The sequence below is a fragment of the Cyprinodon tularosa genome, unplaced genomic scaffold, assembly GCF_016077235.1.
Source record: "Cyprinodon tularosa strain WSP-4 unplaced genomic scaffold, ASM1607723v1 ctg197, whole genome shotgun sequence".
Taxonomy (NCBI): Eukaryota; Metazoa; Chordata; class Actinopteri; order Cyprinodontiformes; family Cyprinodontidae; genus Cyprinodon; species Cyprinodon tularosa.
In genome coordinates, this window is record NW_024038720.1 from 1,160,807 (window position 1) to 1,182,925 (window position 22,119).

Consider the following 22,119-nt stretch of genomic DNA (forward strand, 5'->3'; position numbering starts at 1 on the left):
TTTACCTTAGTTATTTCTTCGCCGCTGTTTATTTCTGTCTGCCCTTTTTACATTTCTGCCTGTTGTATATACATTTCTGTATGCATTTCTGTCTCATTATGCAAATGAGGAGGGGGTTATTTTCTAAATGATTTGTGCCACATAAACGGTTTCAGATTTTAAATCATAACCACAAACTTTTGCACCTTTTTATTAGTTTAGTGATTAAACAGTATAAACAGTCCAGCTCTCTGACTCTAGTACATTTGGTGATACACACAATGTGGAAAAACAAGAACAAGAACAGAAAGGCTCCACCTCAAACTACAGAAAGCCGTGGAGCTAAAAGATCAAAGGACTAGACTGACAGATAACAAACATTAAATAGGTTTATAAATCAGCCAAATTGGCTACATTCTATTGAAAAGAAACAGGCAAAAACTAAATCCTAAACATCAATGTGGCCATGTTAACTGCTTGAAATATATTTGTGATGCTCTAAAAATAAAATGCAGAATTTTTTGAGACTTGTTCATTTGACAAACTTGTTGAGTCTGCCTTCCTCCTTGTTACGCTTCAATCCTCTAGAGCTTTGCTTCCTTCCAGTAGCATCTGCAATCAAAATGTATTTCTATAAATGTTTGGAAATCCTACATGTCACAAAAATGTGTGTATGTGTATATATATACACTTTGTCACCTTTAACTGTTGTATGGTTCTCTTCAAAACCCTGATTTCTTCTTTGTAGTTGCTTTCCAGCACTTCCTTCCTGCGAGCTTCACTCTTTCTCCTTAAATCATTTTCCTCTTGCTGTTCATCCATTTTTTTCAGCAGATCCTGTTTCTCCCTTTCTAGGTCTTCAACCTACAAATGTGAAAGACACAGTAGGAAGTCCACAGCTATCAGTTGCATCTGGAAACAAAGAGTTCTCTCTGCTGGATTTTTAACGAAAATCCAATAACATAGTTTAAGCTAGAAAGGGTTGAAATTATTAAATGCGGCTTATTAACAAGAAAAAAAAAGTTTTATTCATTGTAATAAATTATATACTGATGCCCTTACCCTTTTATTTAAATCCACTGTTTCAATTTCAGATTGTAGCGCCTTTCCGCTGCCAAAAAGAATGCTGCTTTCAACCATCTTCTGGTAGGTTTGGATGGTCATTTGACTCTCGTCTCTGACTCTCAGCAGAAGCAGACCCATCTCAGCACAGGTTATGGTGGTCTGCCTGATTATTTCATCTAATGAAGATAGAAATTAATGCATTGTCAAAGTTATAAGTGATCCAGTCTTGTGTAATTTTGACAAATATGGTCATGTAGATAAAAAATGTAGTAGAAATCCTAGGTTTGAATCTACATACAACATTTACATGAATTTCATATGTTTGTCCCATTTAATTTTTAAAGTGATTGTTCCAGGTGGAAAAAATTACACATTTTTTTCCATTTCAGTTTAAAATACACTAATACATCTCCAGAAATATTTGAATAAACAATCCTTTCCAAGAGTCAGAGAAACTATGTTCTGTCTGTAGATATTCCCGAGCTTTTCACTGATTATCTTTGGTGCTTTAGCTACTTTTCCAGGCATTGTTAATCTAAATTAAAATAGTTTGTACAGTTAGGCACAGACCCAGCTTTTTATCATAGCTTATAACAATTAACCAAATGGTCGGCTTCGGTCAGACACATCTATTCCTTGCTTCCCGCTTGCTTATATTTTCTTACTTTTTTAGAATTTTGGGAAACAGGCCGAGTCTAATGAAAATAACCACACTGGTAGCTGGTGTGGTGGGATGGTGTTCCACCAGGCCCACTCTGTGCACCAAGTGTAGCAAGAAGCAAGCTGTTGATTGGTGGGCAGGACAGGTGGCCTTATAGCTGAGCAGGCCTCTACAAGTTGCATCTGTCTTTGTTTTACCTACATGTCAGCTGCCTAAGTGGCTGGTGTGCTTGATCTGCTAATGTGAAATCGTAAGTGCCATCTGTGGCTGGGCTTTGGTGCTATACCTGCCATGTGTTGCTGCAGCATTTCTCTGGTGCAACGTGCTGGCCCACTTTCCCCCTGGTTAGGCTGTGTTTCAACTCCTGGATAAGCTTCCCGTTTAGATTTTAATTTACAGGTTTACTAATCTGCTTTCTGGTTTAGGGTTGTCTTGGAGCTGCAGCGCTTCGGACGCTCTGCTGTCTTTTTTTGCAAATGTTTGTTTTGGCCGCTCTCGACAAAACCTGTTGCTGCTTGGACAGGCTGAGCGAGTGGGGCATGACTCCTCTGGCCACATTGAAAGGCCTATGAATTTGGACAGTGACTATTTGTTCCTCTGTTGAGGTGCTTGCATCTTTGTCTTTTATCCTTTGTTTGCTTACTATTGAAGTTACTAAAGGGTTTGCTTTTGTTTTGAGTTATTTTATTTCCTTTTGCATTGCATGTTTTGTTCTTTTTTTTTTTTTTTTTTTTTTTTTTTTTTTTAATTGCCCTTATTTCCTATGATCCGTTTTCTTTCCAGGGACAGAGTAGTAGGTCTGAAGTCATGTTTTAACAAATGTTTTAAAGAAATTCTTTAATTAAAATATTGTGGACTATTATGTGTTCTGGTGCATCTTGTTTTAAAAAGTTCACACTGGGAAACTCTTGGAGCAAAGCCAAAGAACAAACAATCCGACCCAGATCTGAAAAGACCCCAGAAAGTGTTAACGCCAAATCTAGATGACAAAATCTGGCCAAGACTTCAGAGAAACATGTCTTCTTCAGATGCAAAAAGCTGTTTGTTCCCTAAACTAAGAAAGGGGTTAGTGAGAATATAGGTATTCCTCTAAACAGGTTTGCTTCCTACTGGATGACCTGTTAAGAGAACAGCCAGTTTCCAGACAAGGTAAGACAACATTTAACAACATTAGTATCTGACTATGCTTTGAATGAGATTAGATGCTTCTGCAACTAGAAAAATGCAGAAATGTTGAATGTTGGCTGTAGCTTCCTGTCTGAAGCCTCAAATGGGAATCGCACAGATCCATCCAATTGTGAAGAACTTGGTCGTTCACATAGAAATGATGTTGCTAAGAGGAAGTCAAAATTGCAGAGACATGATTAGAGTTCATAACACTGCGAGACAGACTCATTTTAAAGCGTACATTAAGGGCCCTGTCCCGCCACCTTCAGCAGGAAATGAAGTGTTCAGAGTTTTCTACCTCAAGTCAAGTCAAGTCAGCTTTTATTGTCACTTTCTTCATATGTACAAGACATACAAGGGAAATGAAATTACGTTTACTCTCTAGAAATAAGAAGAAATAAACTGATCAAATATGCCTTTTCTACAAAATCAATTGGCTTTAGGGTTGGGAATTGAAAAGATTTTCACGATTCCGATTCCCTTTTCGATTCTATGAAACGATTCGATTCTTAATCGATTCTTTTTTCGATTCCAATTTGGGGGAAAAAGGAGAACAAACAGTTTGATTATCAGAATCAACTTTGTTTACTTAACTATTGCACAATCTTACAAACTCAAAAAGATCAAGATGTCCACAGGAAATGTGAAACTGGAGTAACATCTGTGTTTAAATGAAAAATGAATACAAGAACAAACTTAATAACCAACAATGTCTAATAACAAATGATGGGATAATAACCTATTTTAAATAACAAAAAATACTAATTATAAAACAGTAGTAGGGAAAATTAACAGTTCTTTTGCAGAAAGATGAGCATATCTGCTTTTTCTGGAAGGATACGGGATCTTTCAGCGCTTATGGTGTCTCCAGCCGTGGAGAACACCCTCTCAGATGGGGTGGAGGAAGCCTGCACACAGAGGTAGTTTTCAGCCAGTCCAGATAGCAAGGGCAGCGTATCTTGCTTGTTCCACCACCACAGTGTGGCGCTATCCCTGCAGGGGATGGAGGGCAAGCTTTTATAGAGCTGGATTTCCTGATCTACCCTCTGGGCTAAGGAAAGACGGGGCTTTGATTCACAAAGTGACCGCAGCACGTTGTCTTCCTCCTCGAATAGTTCTTCCAACTTGCGTAACTTGCGTAACTTACGTAAAAAACGTGACGTAAGTCGTGCTCCCCAGAGCCGGCGCTCTCGGCTCTGGTGCTGCGGGAATCGAAAAAAGAATCATTCAGCGAGCTGCCAAACGATGCCATGGAATCGAAAAATACGGAACCGGTTCTGAACAGGAACCGGTTTTCGATTCCCATCCCTAATTGGCTTTATTGATAACATCTTATGTGAAAAGGGACCCGAATAGAACAGATGGAATATCTTTGTTTAAAGATCTGTGTCAGGAAAATAATTTTAAAACAATGAACTAATTACTCCTCAAAATCTTGATTTTATGTTTCTAACAGACATGGCTGGATAAAAATAATCAGATTTTATTGGAGACTGGGTAGCAATTTACAATTTACAAATGGTCCTACATGGCGAGGATTCATTACTCTGTTTGATTCACTGTCCAAGTACAGGGCCCTTTTCATTTTTCTGAATGTTTACAGGCCCCCAAAGTCCAAAAACAAACTTTTTTTTTAATAATTTCTAACTTGTATCTGATATGTGTTGAACATGACAGCTTAATTCTTGTGGAGGACTTTAACGTATGTGTTGACTACCCTGTAGACGGGGGTGCAAAAGAACTGAGGGACATGCTTAAGATTTTTGGATTGACTCAACATGTTAAATAGCTAACACACAATTGAGGAAATATTTCAAATTTTAGAGTTTTAAACATGATTGTTTCTCTACTGATATTGCGCTAGTGGACTTTTTTTTTTATCTGTTTAGCATACTTTGAAACCGTTTCCCCCCTGATCTAAGTATCAAAAGAGATGTTATAAGAATGCATTCTCGTGGACAGTAGTCTCTGTCCAATCTACAGTATAAAAAGGCCAGTAGTGAATTTGCAAACGTCATTACTTGGAAAATTTACGGTATAAGAAAAAGCAGTCTGTCCACCAGCATCAACTCCAGTACCAATACTGACTCTATTTCAGAAAACTCAGTTAAAATGCTCCAATTCCGCCTAATAAATGTAAGAGTTAGGAAATTGTTCAGCGGCTAAGCTCCTCTTGCTGCTGTCTTGATATTTTACCCACAGGATTTAAGAAGGTTAAACCTGTTTTAGAATTTTATTCAATTCAAATCATAAACATTTCATGTCAAGTGTTTTCCCCAAGGCATAAAAACAGAAATTATCAAACCTTTATCGAAAAAGAGAAGCGTGGACAAATGAATCCCGCAGAACTACAGACCCATCTCAAACCTCCTCTTTATCGGTAAAATGAAAATTGAAAAAGTAGTTTCAACAATTAAATCCTTTAACAATGATCAGCTGCCTAAACATCTTCCAGTCAGGTTTCCATGCCAACCACAGTACAGAGACTGCCCTGATTAATTTGTTCAATAACATCTGTATAAACTCAAGACTGGAAGACCCATAGTGCTGATATTATTGGACCTCAGTGGAGCATTCGATTGGTTTATCACTTGATTTAATTAGTGTCTGGGAAACTGGGTTGTTCTTTCTGGTACTACACTGGACTGGTTTGAATCCTAACTTAGGACAGGGACTGTTATGTGTTTAAATCAGTTTAAACAAGAAACATGCAAGAAAAATTACATGCAGGCTCCATTTTAAGGGCCCCTCCTATTCAATATCCACATGCTTCCTTTAGCTCAGATTATAGCAGACATCAGTTACAATAATTGTGCAGACGACACACAGCTTTACATCACAATATTCCAGGTGACTATAAACCCATCAGGGCATTGTGTAGATGCTTAGAATAAATCTATATTTGGATGCACCATAACTTTCTTCAACTGAATAAAAACAAATCTTAGGTAATAATCTTCAGACCAAAGGAAGACAGCTTCAGGGACTACAGCTGGAAACTACTGATTATGGCCGAAATCTTGGTGTCATGAGGGACTCAGACCTGAGCATTCAGAGGCAGATAAAGACAGTGTTACGGCCCTGGGCCTTGTGGGTTGTTGTGCAGGTGTCTTGGTGTCCGTTTTCATGCTCCTCCCCTTTGCAGGTGACTCGGATCTGGTGATTGGGCGTGCAGAGTATTTTAACCTGGCTGTCCCCGTCTTCAGTGTCGCTGGCTTCCCGCAGCGCCCACTCTGCAGCTGGAGATGTTTGGTGGCCAGGCCTCAGCTTCCCTTCTATTGCACCTTTGATACTGATTTCCACAATCCATGGATGGTTTTTGTGAATAAAGACTTGTTTATGCGCGCTTTAACCACGGCATGGTTTCACGTTTTTGTTACGACCATGAGCCAGTCGTAACAACAGTTACTAAATCAGCCTTTTATCACCTGAAGAACATTTTATTTTTGTCTATTTTATTGTTTAATTAATGTAAAGCAGTTTGAATTGTCCTTGAACTGAATTTTACTGTACAAATACATTTGCCTTAGCTAAAGGGGATAAGACTGAATGTAGTATTGAAGTTACCTGTGAACTAGTCTTGTTTAAAATTAACTAATTAAAAAAGCTTTGATTTACTTTTATGTTTTTGCACTTAGTTGAGTTTGTTTTTCAACCATTTAACTAAGGGAGGTAGGATTAAAGGAACTGGATTAGGCTAAGAAACTTTCTGAATAGCCTGCCTAAAATCAAGAGTATTCTTTTAAAATCTTGATTCACCCAAAGAAAACTCACAAGTTAAAATTAATGCTACATTCCCCCCCCCCCCCCCCCATTCCCTGCAACATTAATGGTTGAGAGTAAATAGTTTGAAATAAATAGGACAGTTTACTAAATAAGAACATGGGCATACCTGGGTGGAAAAATGGCTTCCAGGACCTGCTTGGTTTCCGTATTGTCTTCACTCGTTGCAGGTTTTGACTTAGAAGGTGGAGTAGCTGGTTTGAAGTCTGATGGCTGCTGAGGGATTGTTGTCCAGAGAATACCAGATAACAGAAAAGTTATGTGAAAATGTACCAGTTGAATCTAAACATGCACCTAAGAGCACTTTAGATTTAAATTTTTTGCAGTGTAAGGTTTCCAAAAGGTGGTGGTTTAAAGTCCTGAATCCAAGCAAATGAAAACGTTGGTGGAAGGAAAGTGTGGCATGTAAAATATAAACAAGTAGCTACAGTCTGGATATCCTCTCAAACCTCTCATCAAAGACTGAATCCAGAATAAGAGCTAAAAAAATTTTCTTTTCCCCGTTGGGTGAAGACACTCCTTAAGCAATCAACTTAGAAACTATTTGTTCTTCCTTGAAAAAATTACTATTTTATTTAGCTGTAATCCATAATCGTTTAAATTAATTAAGTATACTTGAAAGCCTAATTGAATTATTATTATTTATTTATATTTTTTTAACCACATAGGCCTACATTTTTCAGTTATATTGGAATTTATTTTAACGCACATATCTACTATGTTGTGGTGGTCCTGCCGCATAAATCTTGGTCCGATTTATGTACAAACCTACCATTTCAATGTGACTGCAGCAAACTCACCTTTGGAGATTCAGTCTCTGAATTCTTGATCAACATCGGATTGTTGTATTTCAAAAAAGAATCAGATGCAGGAATCATTTTTCACTTCCTTTTTTAACACAAAGGAAAAATAAAATAAGTTCTGCCCGCAGACACCGAAACTTATTCGCTCGTTGAAGTTTGTTGTAACTGTCGTCATGGTAACGGTGTCCAGACGTTCCTAACGTCTTTTAAATGGCATGGCTGAAAGAAGCGCTTAAGCTGTACTTAAATTATCAAAATAAGAACCCAATATATGATCTTTTTTGATGAAGGGTTAGTTTTTCAAAACACACAAAAAACGGTATGTCAGCTAGTTCGGCAAATCGTGATTGGAAATCTGGAAAAAAATATTACATTGAATTTATTTTAATTGAAATTTTGACTCAGTAGCCACCTAACGTTCGCTTATGACACCCTTTAATATTTTTACAGCTAATCAGGACTATACATTATACTTATTAAGAAGTAAAACAACAGCACTTTAGATGCCATATGGCCAATTTGAAGGTGCAACGTCAAAAGTAGCGGAACTTTTAAAGAAGGCAAAGATTCCGCCGAGATCCATTTTCTGTGTACCACAGGAACAATTAAAATGCAGTTAAGGGTGATAATGTTCCTCTGATTTGTCAAACTTTAAGCTATTATAGTGTTAAAAGAAATATCGGGGAATTTTCAACCTGCTGCGGAGAACATTTTCATCAGAGACACACTGAAAAACGTTCGACTAGTATGTCTCAATAAAGGTGTCAAACCGTATTTATTGAAATAATCTGCGAAATAAAATCCACCGTTTTAGGGCTTACATGGTTAAGAAACGTGATAATGTAAAGAATATCTTTAAAAGTTTCCTCTTCTTCAGTCAGTTTTCTCGAGAGTTTTGCGAGAGTTTAGAGTGATGCGCGCTCCCGCGAGAAGGGACGCAATTCTCGGCAGGCATGAATTTCTCGGTATAACACCGGAACAAAACAAAGCATTCGATTGGTCAGAAAAATCATGGAATGAACCATTTACAATGGAGACGGGGGGAGCTCTACCCCAAGGATTATGCTCCAGTCCACAACATTGGGCATATTATTCACATGTTTATATTAATTTGTTGTAATATTGATATGAATAAACAAATTAATATCGATCCTAAATCAAACTCGTACTCTTTAAGCCAAATTATTTTGATAGACACCTACCTCGGCTCCTCTTTATTTCCAAGCATGTAACTGAACTGGAGCCCAACAAGCTTGTCAAAATTCAACGAAATAAACGTGATTTTTTTATGTTTTTATTCTGAAAATTACGGAAGTACGGAAGAGGATTAGGGCCACTGGAACTGATTTTTAAATTTTATTTTAGTTTAACATGGGAAAAATACGGAAGAGGATTAGGGCCACTGGAAAAAAAAAAAAGTTAACTGATTTTTTTTATTTTATTTCAGTATAGTATGGGAAAAAAGTCAGAATTCTGACTTTAATGTCAGAATTCTGACTTTTTTCTCAGAATTCTGACTTTATTCTCAGAATTCTGACTTTTTTCTCAGAATTCTGACTTTTTTCTCAGAATTCTGACTTTAATCTCAGAATTCTGACTTTTTTTCTCAGAATTCTGACTTTAATCTCAGAATTCTGACTTTTTTTCTCAGAATTCTGACTTTTTTCTCAGAATTCTGACTGAATTCTGATAATAAAAAAAAGTCAGAATTCTGAGATTAAAGTCAGAATTCTGAGAAAAAAGTCAGAATTCTGAGATTAAAGTCAGAATTCTGAGAAAAAAGTCAGAATTCTGAGAAAAAAGTCAGAATTCTGACTTTAATCTCAGAATTCTGAGAAAAAAGTCAGAATTCTGACTTTAATCTCAGAATTATGAGAAAAAAGTCAGAATTCTGAGATTAAAGTCAGAATTCTGAGAAAAAAGTAAGAATTCTGACTTTAATCTCAGAATTCTGACTTTTTTCTCAGAATTCTGACTTTAATCTCAGAATTCTGACTTTTTTCTCAGAATTCTGACTTTAATCTCAGAATTTTCTGACTTTTTTTCTCAGAATTCTGACTTTTTTCTCAGAATTCTGACTTTTTTCTCAGAATTCTGACTTTTTTCCCATACTATACTGAAATAAAATTAAAAAAATCAGATAACTTTTTTTTTTTTTTCCAGTGGCCCTAATCCTCTTCCATACGGAAGAGGAGTAGGGACACTGAAAAAAAGTAAAAAAGTTAACCAATTTTTTTTTTTATTTTATTTAAGTATAATATGAGAAAGAATTCTGACTTCTTTCACAGAATTCTGACTAATCTCAAAATTCTGACTTTAATCTCAAAATTCTGACTTTAATCTAGCTGTCCGACTGTTTTCGGACAGCTAACAATCATGTTAGCATCAAGCCGTAGCCATGGCTGTTTTAGAGACTAGCTCTCTTGTTTTAATCACCTTCTGCTCTTCGCTTAATTTCATCAGTGGCCCTAATCCTCTTCCTTAAAAAATCAACTAGATTAATAAAAATAGTACTCCTTTAACTCTTACTGCATTGAATGACAAATTCGAATATATATGTTTTTTTCATTCTTTTCAATTTACTTTACATAGTAATGCTTATGGCTGTCAGCAAAATAAAGGTTATGAGATCAATTTAGAAACTGCAATTCAGCAGAGCTTGGTACATTTCAGACAAACCATTCTAAGGAAGCAGCATTAAATGTCTAAACTATATGTGAAATATATATTTCATTCAGTCATATTGTTGTGGTTGTACTTTGCGTCTGCTGTTTCTTGTTCACATGAATAACGTCAGAAAAGTTTTTCTTCTATGAAAAGCATGGATATATAGGTGGGATGAGGAGGTAACATTTCACTATGCACTAACACCGCCATATTTCAGTTTATAAAATACAGAAAAAAGAAAACAAACCTTGTTTTTTCATTAACATTTTTATTGAAACAGCATGGGCACAAACAATTTTACACGTTATTCAAATTTAAACAAACATTTGAAAGGTTATTGTCCGTGTTTCTGTGGTTGTTTACATGTCTCCTGTGTGTGTTGTTTCCCCCCCCCCCCCCCCCCCCAAAGCCTTTCACTCTTTTTTTTGGAAAAAAATGTAGCCTTTACATTTTGAACATTGAAAAAGCTCAGGATTAACAAAACACAGATCACCAGAGTATTTGGGAAGTTTCTCAATGCTGACATACACTGCAGAGAGAAAGCAAACATGAAAAGAAAGGAAGGTTAGCCCGTATTACAGAACTGACATAATATCATCTTACTTTGAAAGTTCTACAGAATGCTAATAAACATGTTATTGTGTTGCCCTACTTCTCCATTCCAGTTAAGCGCCAAGACCTATTGAAGCCTTGGAGGCTCATTTGGTTGATTGGATTAATCCATTTAATAAATGTAAAGATTTGTTATTAAACAAACAGTAAGACATGTTAGAGAGCTCACCTGGAATAGTACAACTACCTGGGCTTCTCAAACGGTCCCACAGGACAGTTTCACTCTCTGATGAGTCTGATGCTTCATATTTCCTAACAAATCAGCAGGATTCGGTTTAGCCACATCTCATTATAGATCAAGATGATCTAAGTGCGAAGAAAACTTACAAGCTCCCTATCTCTTGCTCCTCACTGTGTTCGACTTCTGACAGACTTGAAGATTGTTGTACATCCTGCAAAGCATGAGGAAATCCTGGTCTCTCTAGCTGTGCATCTGTTTCTTCGTCTTTGTGTTCCCAAATGAATCTGCCAACCACTTTTCTCACCTCTGTAATGGTAAGAAAATCCAGCTGAGTAATACATACAGTGTAGATAAATAGTTTCAGATTCTTAAATATTTATTTTTCTTATTTGGATATATATATTTTTTTTACCTTTAAACTTAATTCAAACGCAAAGTCTAAAAAACAAGGAAAAAACTGTCCCTCACCATCCTGTACACAAGCTGGAGGCAGCACGTAATGACCAATTCCCAATGATTTCACACTTTGCCGCTTTTCACAGGTGGACAGAAATAAGCTGTGTATAACAGTCACCTTGTTCCAGATGTAATCTTTGCTTTCAAATATCCTAAAAAAAAAAATCAGCTTTAACACAACCGTGGAAGTCTAAAAATGGGTCACCGGGGGATCATTCTGTAGCTGTCTTCTTACCCACCTTAGTGTATCAGGACATGTTGCATCTGTACTGAAGAGGTAATCTGCTTCTCTCCAACCTGTAATGCTCCCACATTCCTGCCCTGCAAGAAATAGGATTTTAAAGAAAGCATCATGTACTGCTACTAACAGAAAATCAGCTGCCGATAGATCAGAAAAGCTATTTCTTCTTAAGACTTTGTTGATTCTTTCCCTATTGCAATATGAAAATTTCTCCAAAATACACTTTTTGCATTCATAATAATTATCTCCTTTGTAAGCTTTCCTTTATATTCAACCAAATTCTGATAAACTGGATTATTTTTAAGTGATTAAAATGTTTTATTTCTTAATTATATTGCTTAACAAAATCCCAAGTCCATTATAATACCATTTTTTATCGATTTATCTTACCAATATCTAACGGTAAGGATCATTACATACCTAGTCATGTCTATTTTTTAAATATTCTTTAGACTCAGATATCTATATTAACTCCAATCTGCCTTTTTAAAGTGTCATTTCTTACCTGCTTGTATTCTACCATAATTCAGTGTTAATTTTGTTATGATTTTAATGGGATATGGATCACTACCAACTGTTGTGCCTTCATCCCATTCACAGAAACTAGCCACTGATTTTGATAGAAATGTTAAGTCAATTGCCAATTCTGCTGCTGTTCTTAAATTAATCCCTGTTTTGCTTTGTTTATTTCGGCTCCTCTAACTTTCCTTTTGATGTTCTCTGATTTATCTTCAGCTTGATCTGTGCAGATAATGACAAGAAAAGCTGTTACTTCTCTGGGAGGTGTCATGAAGTTTTATCCGATGGACAGAGTCAATACGATGGGTTTACAGGGCAACTATATCAGGCGTGCTTTGGTGGCACGGTGGTTAGTGCCCATGTGTGGATGCCTTAGGCCTCGACACAATAGGGTTCAAATCCGGCTTGTGGTCCTTTGCTGCATGTCTCTCCCCCTCTCTCATACCCCCTTTCCTGTCAGCCTACTGTCTATAAAAATGAGCAACTAGTGCAGTACAAAAAAATGAAAAAAAAAAACAGGTGCCAACTATATCAATAAATGAAGCAGAATGTCTTGTTTTCAGAGTCCCATTGTGCTGTACAGCCACAATACTCTGTAATGCCCTTGCTACATATGTTCTTAATAACATGGCAAAACACCACCACAACCGAGACCTTTCCAAATGTTCAAGAGGTTTAGTTAAACTGTTTTAATCGTATTTTAATCTGAGACTCAATATTGGTTGATCTGCAGTCAGGACTGTTTTGGATGGTATCCACGACAACAGCAGTCATATATCTGAGGTTTTTCAGCACTCAGACCAATACGTGGGACTTGACACAAAAGTTGGCTATTACTCTGAGTGGCTTATTAAATGTTAAAACGTGTCTGTAAGGTGCTTGGCATGAGCCTTTAACACCTGTCCTGCCTGAATGTCCAGGAATGCTTAATCTTCCGGGTTTCCAGCAAGTGTTGACAGACAAATCCTACTTCAGCCTGTGAAACTTGAAAGAATGTCCATCCATTCAGAGCTTGGTGTTTTAACAGGACAGGCGTGTAGGTTCTTTGACTTATAGTTTTTGTCATGTTGTCTTCCCTTAGTTACACAAATCAATCAAGAGAAAAGACATTCAAATAGAGGTTTGGTATCCTTTAAGGCTTTTGGCTTTAAAAATCCCCTTAATATGCAATAAGCACATTATATTCACATATTTTTAAGCTGTGCTTAATTGTCTTTAAAACACCATATAAGGAGAATTTGTTTATTTATCTTATCTTCAGATATTTGTTAAAATGCTAATTTCTTGTTTTGAATGTACATATTTTAGAGAGCAAACTATAAATAAAACAAAGAAGAGCAAAACGCCATGAAAGTAATGAAAAAAAAAAACATTTTCCGTAGGTATAATCAGAAAAAAGTATACATTTTGACGTTTAGATTATTTTTTTTTTCAAATAGGTTAAAAGGCAATTTTTCAAAATAATCTTAATTTAAATTTTTATAAGAAAGCATCACTCCTTTTAAAACTAAAACAACAAGGGTTAATACATTGAAATACAAATTGCTTGTTAATGTATAATTTCATCCAAAAAAAAAGAGTTTATGTGACATGAGGAGAGTTAGCTTAGCCTACTCCAGAAGTCAAGATGATGCTGCGGCACACTGCTCGAAAACCAAGCTGTCTTAAAGCAGAACATCGCTTCTTCTCGTTGAAAAGTCGATTCTAAGAAATGTCTCACTTTAATTTCTAAGTTGTAATCAATTTTTATTGTCTACTCTTATTCCTTAATCTCTAAATTTGGCTAATGCTAACGTACAACAGCTCCAACAGTGAGCTAGCATCATAGCTTCGGCTACGTGTGGCGTTCAGGTGGCGCTGAAAGATGTCGGAAATATCATTAGTGTTTCGCCCCATCATCAGTTTGAGGCTGTCTTATAAAATGTATCATATTTGAAGTTAAATGATGTGATTATTTAAAAAGCTTTGTTGACAAAAATACCTTTGGTGATCTTAATTTGTGGTTAAAAACACTTTAAACAAACACTTTTTTTGTTTAGACAGTAAAAATATTGTGTTTAAGAACTCTTTCATTGACTTAAGGAGATAATTCAAGTTACAATGGTTCATTTTATTTCTAGACTGTACCACAGACTAACAGCTTGTGTTTTCCTTACACTTCACTAGAATACAACGACCAAAGTATATACAAGTATATATAACTTAAAGGTCTAATATAGATTTGTTTATATATTTGACATCAAATGTAGACATATATTAACAAAATGATAAATATGTAAAAGAAAGAAAAAAACTACTTGCACAATGTGTCCAAAACGAGCCCAAGTGCAGACAGATTTGCAGGAGAAGGGTAAAATAGCCACAATAATAGAAGAAAGATAAAAGGGAAAGAAGTATCACAAAAATAAACAAAGCACATAGAAATAAATTAAATGAATATATCCCAAAGAATTTGCATATTGCCCAACTGAAGCCACAGACCAACACCATATAGTTGTTTTTTGTTTGCTTTTTGTTTTGGTTTTTTTAAGACTAGTAGGAGGCCTCTTACATGCCTATGACCTGAGGGCTGCTCTGCTGTTTCATAACCCGTCCTTTGTCCTAGTTGATAGAGGAAGGTAGATTAGTTGTATCCTTTTGTAAAATTTCCCAGAACCCCAGAGCTTTTATGATAACACTTAAGGAGTCCTAACGCCATGGGCAACAAAACATCACAATGTGTTCTTTGTTTCTTCTTGCATTATCCATGACTGTTTAAAGTACTTAGGAATACCTCAGCAAATGTGTGGGCAAAATTTAAGGAAGTAATACAGAATTTTAATCATATGAGCTTTATCACCCCTAAATAAGAAATATCTCTTTCATAAAGGTATTGAAAAACATTTGTGCCCTTTTATCCTGATTACTTATTGGAATGTTTATCTTATTATTACAATATTTTAGACATTACAAATTGAATTAATCAAAGTTTCTGAGGGTACTGAAGAGTTCATTGTAGTTTTTTTTTTTTTTTAAATGGTTGCAATATGGTTTCCAGTCTTAATCTAAATTCTTCCTCTTTCACTCCACATTTGTCTAAACTGGGTGACAATAGCAATTTTTAGCACCAGAGGGCAGTGTTTGCTATATATGTCAGAGATAAGCAAGCTTAGAATAAGGCTTTGAAAAATATAACTTCAGTGAGTTTTTTTTCTTTTCTTCATATTAATACAATCTGATTATTAAAATTATAAAGACGGTTAACTTTAGATCCTCACAGTGTTGCATTACCTGAATATATATATATATATATATATATATATATATATATATATATATATATATATATATATATATATATATATATATATATATATATATATATATATATATATATATATATATATATATAAAAACTTTACGCTACTCTATTGTAGCTTGAGGAGCTGAGCACTGGTAGGAGAACAGTCACGAGGGCAACTGAGGAAACTACAACAATAGTTTGTGTGAGTAAAACAAAACAAAGCTAGGAAATCTAAATATTATTTTTATAGTAAAATATATGGAGTAGTATGAAATAGGCCACATTTAAAGGTTAGCAAAAAAGGAAAAAGAGACCATTGGGGTCCGGAAAGAAAAATATAATTAGTACAGTTTATTTCATCATCATTTACATGATTTATGGTGGTACATAAATAATGTAAACTGATTTCAGGGATTAGAAAGTCATATGCAATCATCAGCACCGCTGCTGTTCGGTCAAGGGTCTTCCTTTGTGGGATTGCCTGAAGGTTAGAATGAAAGATACTAAAGTCTAAACATATCATATGCCTTTGTATAAAAAAAAAAGTGAAAATATTGAAAATGTTGATGGGATTGTCTAAAACCAAGACGAACAGAAGGGCACAAACAAAAAGATAAAGAAAATCTGTAAATCCCTGCATTACCCTTTGCAAATGTTTTGCATTATGCCAGTAACACATTGGTGGAGATGTTCAACACCATGCTTGGTGATAACTCTGCTACCATGACAACAGTGGAGCCGCATCCAAATTCTGATGCCTCACCTTCCAATGGTGTTGTTTGAGAGCAGAGGAGAGACAGGCTGGTGGTGCTGGCATGGAGCTTTAATCTGGGTCACAGTTGCTTCTAACAGTGAGCAAATCATTTATTGCTCTGGTATGATAATGTTAACCACCTTCTGTATCTATTATTTGGTTTTACCAGAAATATTCATCATACAAAGGTCATTTCTGTTTATTTAAGTGTTGTACAACCAACAAAAGTTATACATACATATATGAATTAGTTTATAACGTAAATCAATTAGTTTCTTGGAATGAGATGTTCTTTTTCATAATATTCACTCGGTGTCTCGCTATGGGATGCAGCCTCCTGCAGCCCTGATAGAAGCATCTATCTCAATCTGCCAATCCTGATTGGCCGGTGGAAGTGCCCGTCATACGCCACGCCCCGTAGCTCCGACTACTAAAGCGTGTGCGGATCACGGCACTCCAATTCAAAACCTCTTCTCACCTGAGAGCTTATCTCACGTCGGAGCCTTCGCTAGCTTAACTGCCCACAGACGGACCTTGCTAGTTTCCGTCGCCGGACGCTAGCACTGTGCTCTGGCTTCTGCCCTGTCCGCTCACTCCAGACCGGGCCGGTAACCTTTTGTCTCTCTTCACGGCGGAATCCCTCTCGGCTCCTCTCCACGGACGCTCGAGTCGGACGAGCATTTAGCACACCAGCTACTTCCTCGACCCCGCCACGCTAGCACGCCAGCTAGCTACGGTTCCTTTCCCTACCAGCACTCCAGCTCGTCGGGAAATGGCGGCCGTCCAAAACCCCCACGCCAGGGGAGACTACCGTCTTTGTGGCTGCGGGAATAAAATTTCAGGGAAAGACACCCACCCGGTGTGCAGTACCTGTCTAGGAGTCGACCACGCCAGGTTGGCCCTAGAAATTCCCGGCTCCTGTGGACACTGCAAAGTGTTCACGGTCAAGAGCCTCAGACGCAGGCTAGCCCGCCAGGTTAGCATCTCGGACCGTGATCCATTCCTCCCCAACGCCGCACAAGGTGCAGCCGCGGAGGAGGACGTGGACACAGCTGGGGAAGCCCCGGAGACTGACTACGACTGGGGTGCCCAGTGCGAGCAGCTCCATGCCCCCCCGTTTCCCGAGGAAGACGTGCTGGAAGTCAGTCCCATGGAGGAGGATGACGACACCTCGTTCCTCATATCAGAGGACGAGGAAGAGGATGACACCTTCATGGCCCCAGCACAGCCTGAGAGGCCTAAACCGCCGTGCCCTTCCGCCATGGAAGACAGGGGAGCGAGCTCACCAGCTACCTCCCTCCATGTGGACCTGCTCGACGTGTGCAAACGCGCGGCAGAGAAGCTGGAGATTCCCTGGCCGGTCGCAATAGCGGAGCCCACCCGGTCCCGCTACGAAGGCAAACGGCTTCCCCTGGCACGAAATGCGGTGAAGCAGCTTCTCCCTGTCTTCCCCGAGTTGCTGACGGAGCTCTCCAAAACATGGACTAGCTGCCCATACAGCAACAGGAGCCCTATTTCGGGCGCAGCATCCCTCGACTGCGAGGCGATGGACGCCCACGGCCTCCTCTCCATGCCTCCGGTGGAAGTCCCGGTAGCTGCGCACCTCTGCCCAGGCAGCGTGAGCCAGCTGTCTGCAGCTTCCCCCAGACGCCCGACGCTGCCAGCTAAGCCCGAACGGTTCCAGTCTGCGCTGACCGAAAAGGCATACAAAGCAGCAGCCCTCTCGGCCAGAGCCCTCAGCGCCCTCTCCATCCTCACTGCCTACCAAGCGGAGTTGTTTGGCGCATCTGCTGAGGAGCAAGACCCGGATGCGTGGGAGGAGATGGCGGTCATCGCGGACCTGTCTCTCCGTATCCAACGTGTCGCGGTCCAGGCCACAGGGAAGGTGATGGCAACCCTCGTCGACCAGGAGCGAGCGCGATGGCGCAGTCTCACTAACCTGACCGACAGGGAGCGGGATGACATCCTGGATATGCCGATCGTCCCTGAAGGCATCTTCGGCTCTGCATTGGCCACAATGCAGCAAAGATGTGAGGCAAAGAAAAAGGACAACGAGGCTCTCAAACTTTGTCTCCCTCGGAAAGCCCCTGCGCCTTCACCTCCGGTGCAACGCAAAACCTTTGCGCATGCAGCCTCCCAGCCGCCGCGTTTTAAGGTACCAAGACGGCCACCACCGCCAGGTCCGCCCCCTCCGATGAGGAAGGAGCGCGGAGCCGGCTGGCAGGGGAAACCTGCCTCCACGACCGCTACGCCGCCGCCGCCCACAGCCGCCGCGAGCTCGGTCCCACAGGCGAGGAAGAAAAAGAGGGCGGCCTGACAGCCGCCAGTTCCTCAGTTGGTGCAGCCTGCTGTTCCCCGTTGCGCAGGCCCACCGTTTTGGCTTGTTTGTGCGCACCCCACGCCACCGTTGCCCATCCCAGAGCCGGTCTGCGAGGAGAAGGACATCGCCCCGGAGGTCTGCGCGGTTGCGCCCCGAGCGGAATGTCCAAAAGCACAGTCACACACCCTTGTTCAAAGAAAAAATGGTGTCAAAATAAAAATAAATCTGTCACAGCCAGGCCACGAGCCGAGGGTGCAGATAATAAAAAAAGCCAAAACAGACGATGCTCTCTCTATAAGCAGGGTGGCCGCTCAGCCCCCTGCAGCTCTGCTCCCGGGACGGGCACCGCCGTCCCCGCGGAGCAGAGCAGAGCGCTCCACCGTGCCTCCGGTGGTGCCCAAGAATCATTTCTCGGTTCCACCACAGGGGGGCGCGGGGTAGGAGCCGCAATATGTTCCCCCGCTCTCTCTCAGATGGGAAAGCTGGAGAGCAGCAGCAGCTCCACCGTGGGTGTTGCGCACAATTTCCCGGGGATACAGGCTTCAATTCGCCACTGTCCCTCCCCGCTTCTCCGGTGTAATACACTCACATGCACAGGGAGAATCAGCTCGAGTTTTACGGGAGGAAATTCTCTCTCTGATAGACAAACGAGCAGTTTCTGTCGTATCTCCCGAACAGAGTCTGTCAGGGTTTTATTCCAGATACTTCCTCGTCCCCAAACGGGGGGGGAGAGGAATCCGCCCTATTCTGGACTTAAGAGCCCTGAACAAATTCCTGCGGAAATACAAGTTCAGGATGCTGACACATGCAGCTCTGTTGCGTCTAGTAAGACCGAACGACTGGTTTTCGTCCGTGGATCTGAAAGACGCGTATTTCCACATTCCCATTTATCCCCCTCACAGACAATATCTCCGGTTTGCCTTTCAAGGGGTGTGTTACGAATACCGTGTTCTACCATTCGGTGTGTCTCTCAGTCCGAGGGTTTTCATACGGTGCACAGAGGCCGCGGTAGCCCCGCTCAGACGCCGGGGGATACGTCTGGCCACGTATTTAGACGACTGGCTCCTGTTAGCGCAGTCAGAACAGGAAGCCAGGGTTCACACACACATTGTCACAAAACACCTGATGGATTTAGGTTTTGTGATAAATATGGAAAAAAGCCACCTATCTCCAACGCAGGAGATATGCTTTCTGGGATTATCCCTGCGCTCTGTTCCGTTCACAGCCCGCCTGTCAGAGGAAAGAGTGACGGTTTTCAGAAAGTGCCTGTCACAATTCCGTCTGCACAGGTCTGTCCAGTTCAGACTGTGCCTTCGGTTGCTGGGTCTGATGGCCTCAGCCATCCTCGTGATTCGCCTCGGCCGCCTTCACATGCGGGACTTTCAGCGCTGGGTCGCTTCGCTCCGAATGGACCCCGTGCGTCATGGCGCACGGCGGATAACGGTCACAGCGGACTGTATAACAGCTCTGCGCTGTTGGCGAGCCCCGTCCTTCCTGACCCAAGGGGTGCCTATGGGCACCGTCTCGTCCAGGAAAGTGGTAACCACGGATGCCAGCCTATCAGGCTGGGGCGGCATTCACGAGGGCAGGTCTGTGAGGGGTCGCTGGAGCCAGGCCCTCCAGCGCCTTCACATAAACTTTCTCGAACTTTCGGCGGTGTTTCTTTCTCTGAGACACTTCCTCCCATTCCTCTCGGGTCACCATGTCCTGGTGAGGACGGACAACACGACAACAGTGGCGTATATCAACCGCCAAGGGGGCCTGCGCTCCCGCATGTTGCACAATCTGGCGCGCGACCTGATTCTCTGGAGCAGTACCCACTTTCTCTCCCTGAGAGCGACGCACGTCCCGGGAGACTTGAACACGGGCGCGGACCTGCTGTCCAGAGGCGCGCCAGTGTACGGGGAATGGACGCTGCACCCACAGGTCGTGGAGCAGATATGGGCGCGCTACGGGCGCGCTCAGATAGATCTGTTCGCGTCCAGGGAAAACGCTCGATGCGAGCTGTTCTTCTCTCTGAGCACTCTGAAAGCCCCTCTGGGCGTAGACGCATTAGCGCACGCCTGGCCGCACGAGCTGCTATACGCGTTTCCACCGCTGGCCCTGATACCCCCCACTCTCGCCAGAGTGAGGGCATTCAACCACAGACTGATCCTAATAGCTCCGCACTGGCCAGCGCAACACTGGCTGGCGGAGATATTCCAGATGCTGTGCGCCCAGCCTTGGGAGCTGCCGCTGCGCAGGGACCTGCTCTCGCAGGGTGCGGGGACAGTGTACCACCCACACCCGGAGCGACTGCAGCTGTGGGCCTGGCCCATGAGTGGCTTAATTTAACCACTGCCGGGCTCCCTCAGAGTGTAATTAATACTATCCAAAACGCCAGGGCTCCCTCCACTAGGAACCTATATGGCTCCAAGTGGGGACTGTTTGAGCGGTGGTGTCTTGAACGGGACTACGTTCCTTTTCAGTGTTCTGTACCAGCGATTCTGTCGTTTTTACAGGAACTGATTGATAAAGGAAAAGCTTTTTCCACGGTTAAGGTTTATCTGGCAGCTATAGCAGCATGCCATATAGGATTTGGAGACAAAACGGCGAGCCAACACCCTTTGGTTTGTCGGTTTATGAAGGGCGCCCGCAGGCTCCTCCCCGTCTCCAGACCTTTGCTGCCTCCGTGGGATTTGTCGGTGGTTCTGGAGGGGCTTAAGGGACCCCCATTTGAACCGTTGTTGGGGTCCAGTCTTAAACATCTGTCTCTCAAGACAGTGCTGTTACTGGCCCTGGCCTCTGCGAAACGAGTCAGCGACATTCATGCGCTATCTGTGAGCCCCGCATGTACCCGGTTCGACCCGGAATACACGCGTATGGTTCTGAAGCCCAACCCGGCCTTTGTTCCTAAAGTGGTTGGTTCTTGTTCACCGATCGAGCTAGCGGCGTTCGCCGCCCCCCCAGGTGAACGGCGAGCGCACACGCTGTGCCCTGTTCGAGCCGTGCGCTCTTATATGGACAGGACGCAGAGCTTCAGGATGAGTGATCAGCTCTTTGTCTCCTGGGCGGAGCCCCGTAAGGGGCAGCCGATCACAAAGCAACGCCTCGCCCACTGGGTGGTGGAGGCTATAGCTTTGGCGTATGGAAGCAGGGGTCTGCAGCCCCCGGCGGGTCTGCGTGCACACTCTACCCGCGGGATGGCTGCGTCCTGGGCTTTATTTCGGGGAGTGTCCGTTCAGGACATTTGTTCAGCGGCGAATTGGTCTTCGCCTCTGACTTTTGTCCGGTTCTACATGCTTGACGTGTCTGGACCGTGCGTGGCCAGTGCGGTCCTAGAGTCATAACTGACCTTGTGGACCTTCCCCATCGGCCGGTTCTTGTTCGATAAGCTGTCTGACAATACGGGAGCTACCATATCCCATAGCGAGACACCGAGTGAATATTATGAAAAAGAATGTTTGGTTATCTAACATAACCCCAGTTCTTAGAATAATATGAGCGAGGTGTCTCGCCAGACGACCCTTCTTGCAGGGCGGCGAGAAGAGGTTTGCTTGTTGAATTGGAGTGCCGTGATCCGCACACGCTTTAGTAGTCGGAGCTACGGGGCGTGGCGTATGACGGGCACTTCCACCGGCCAATCAGG

At 41.5% G+C, this 22,119-nt stretch overlaps 4 protein-coding genes across 4 annotated transcripts; 2 read left to right on the top strand and 2 right to left on the bottom strand.

Moving 5' to 3' along the window:
* Positions 1-156: 156 nt before the first annotated feature.
* LOC119782680 (axonemal dynein light intermediate polypeptide 1-like) lies at positions 157-1,244 on the bottom strand. The gene is made up of 3 exons (XM_038283741.1): positions 1,042-1,244; positions 679-843; positions 157-591 (listed from the first exon to the last, which is right to left on the bottom strand). Exons 1-3 carry the CDS (start codon positions 1,180-1,182, stop codon positions 556-558), a joined length of 342 nt encoding a protein of 113 aa, XP_038139669.1. The 5' UTR covers positions 1,183-1,244; the 3' UTR covers positions 157-555.
* A 9,280-nt stretch (positions 1,245-10,524) lies between these two features.
* terb2 (telomere repeat binding bouquet formation protein 2) lies at positions 10,525-13,980 on the bottom strand. Its single transcript, XM_038283935.1, has 6 exons — positions 13,749-13,980; positions 11,614-11,695; positions 11,387-11,526; positions 11,065-11,224; positions 10,907-10,989; positions 10,525-10,654 (listed from the first exon to the last, which is right to left on the bottom strand). The coding sequence occupies exons 1-6, from the start codon at positions 13,810-13,812 to the stop codon at positions 10,539-10,541; spliced, it is 645 nt and encodes a 214-aa protein (XP_038139863.1). The 5' UTR covers positions 13,813-13,980; the 3' UTR covers positions 10,525-10,538.
* Positions 13,981-16,943: 2,963 nt separating this feature from the next.
* On the top strand, positions 16,944-20,816 carry LOC119782749 (the record flags this gene model as incomplete). Its single annotated transcript, XM_038283864.1, has 2 exons — positions 16,944-18,461; positions 18,933-20,816. Coding segments are annotated over exons 1-2 (3,402 nt in total), but the record flags the coding sequence as incomplete, so codon positions are not given.
* Positions 20,817-20,818: 2 nt separating this feature from the next.
* On the top strand, positions 20,819-21,917 carry LOC119782750 (the record flags this gene model as incomplete). The annotated part of the gene is made up of 1 exon (XM_038283865.1): positions 20,819-21,917. A coding segment is annotated over one exon (1,002 nt), but the record flags the coding sequence as incomplete, so codon positions are not given.
* Positions 21,918-22,119: the final 202 nt, after the last annotated feature.

What these genes read in the sequence shown, in the direction of transcription:
- LOC119782680 (XM_038283741.1), bottom strand. Translation starts at nt 1,182, where the DNA reads ATGGGTCTGCTTCTGCTGAGAGTCAGAGACGAGAGTCAAATGACCATC. An exon ending in CAGTGGATTTAAATAAAAGG is followed by an intron (nt 844 to 1,041) that starts GTAAGGGCATCA and finishes TCACATTTGTAG; the next exon opens with GTTGAAGACCTAGAAAGGGA. An exon ending in GAACCATACAACAGTTAAAG is followed by an intron (nt 592 to 678) that starts GTGACAAAGTGT and finishes TTTTGATTGCAG; the next exon opens with ATGCTACTGGAAGGAAGCAA.
- terb2 (XM_038283935.1), bottom strand. Translation starts at nt 13,812, where the DNA reads ATGTTCTGCTTTAAGACAGCTTGGTTTTCGAGCAGTGTGCCGCAGCAT. An exon ending in ACATGTCCTGATACACTAAG is followed by an intron (nt 11,527 to 11,613) that starts GTGGGTAAGAAG and finishes TTTTTTTTTTAG; the next exon opens with GATATTTGAAAGCAAAGATT. An exon ending in GAGCAAGAGATAGGGAGCTT is followed by an intron (nt 10,990 to 11,064) that starts GTAAGTTTTCTT and finishes CTGATTTGTTAG; the next exon opens with GAAATATGAAGCATCAGACT.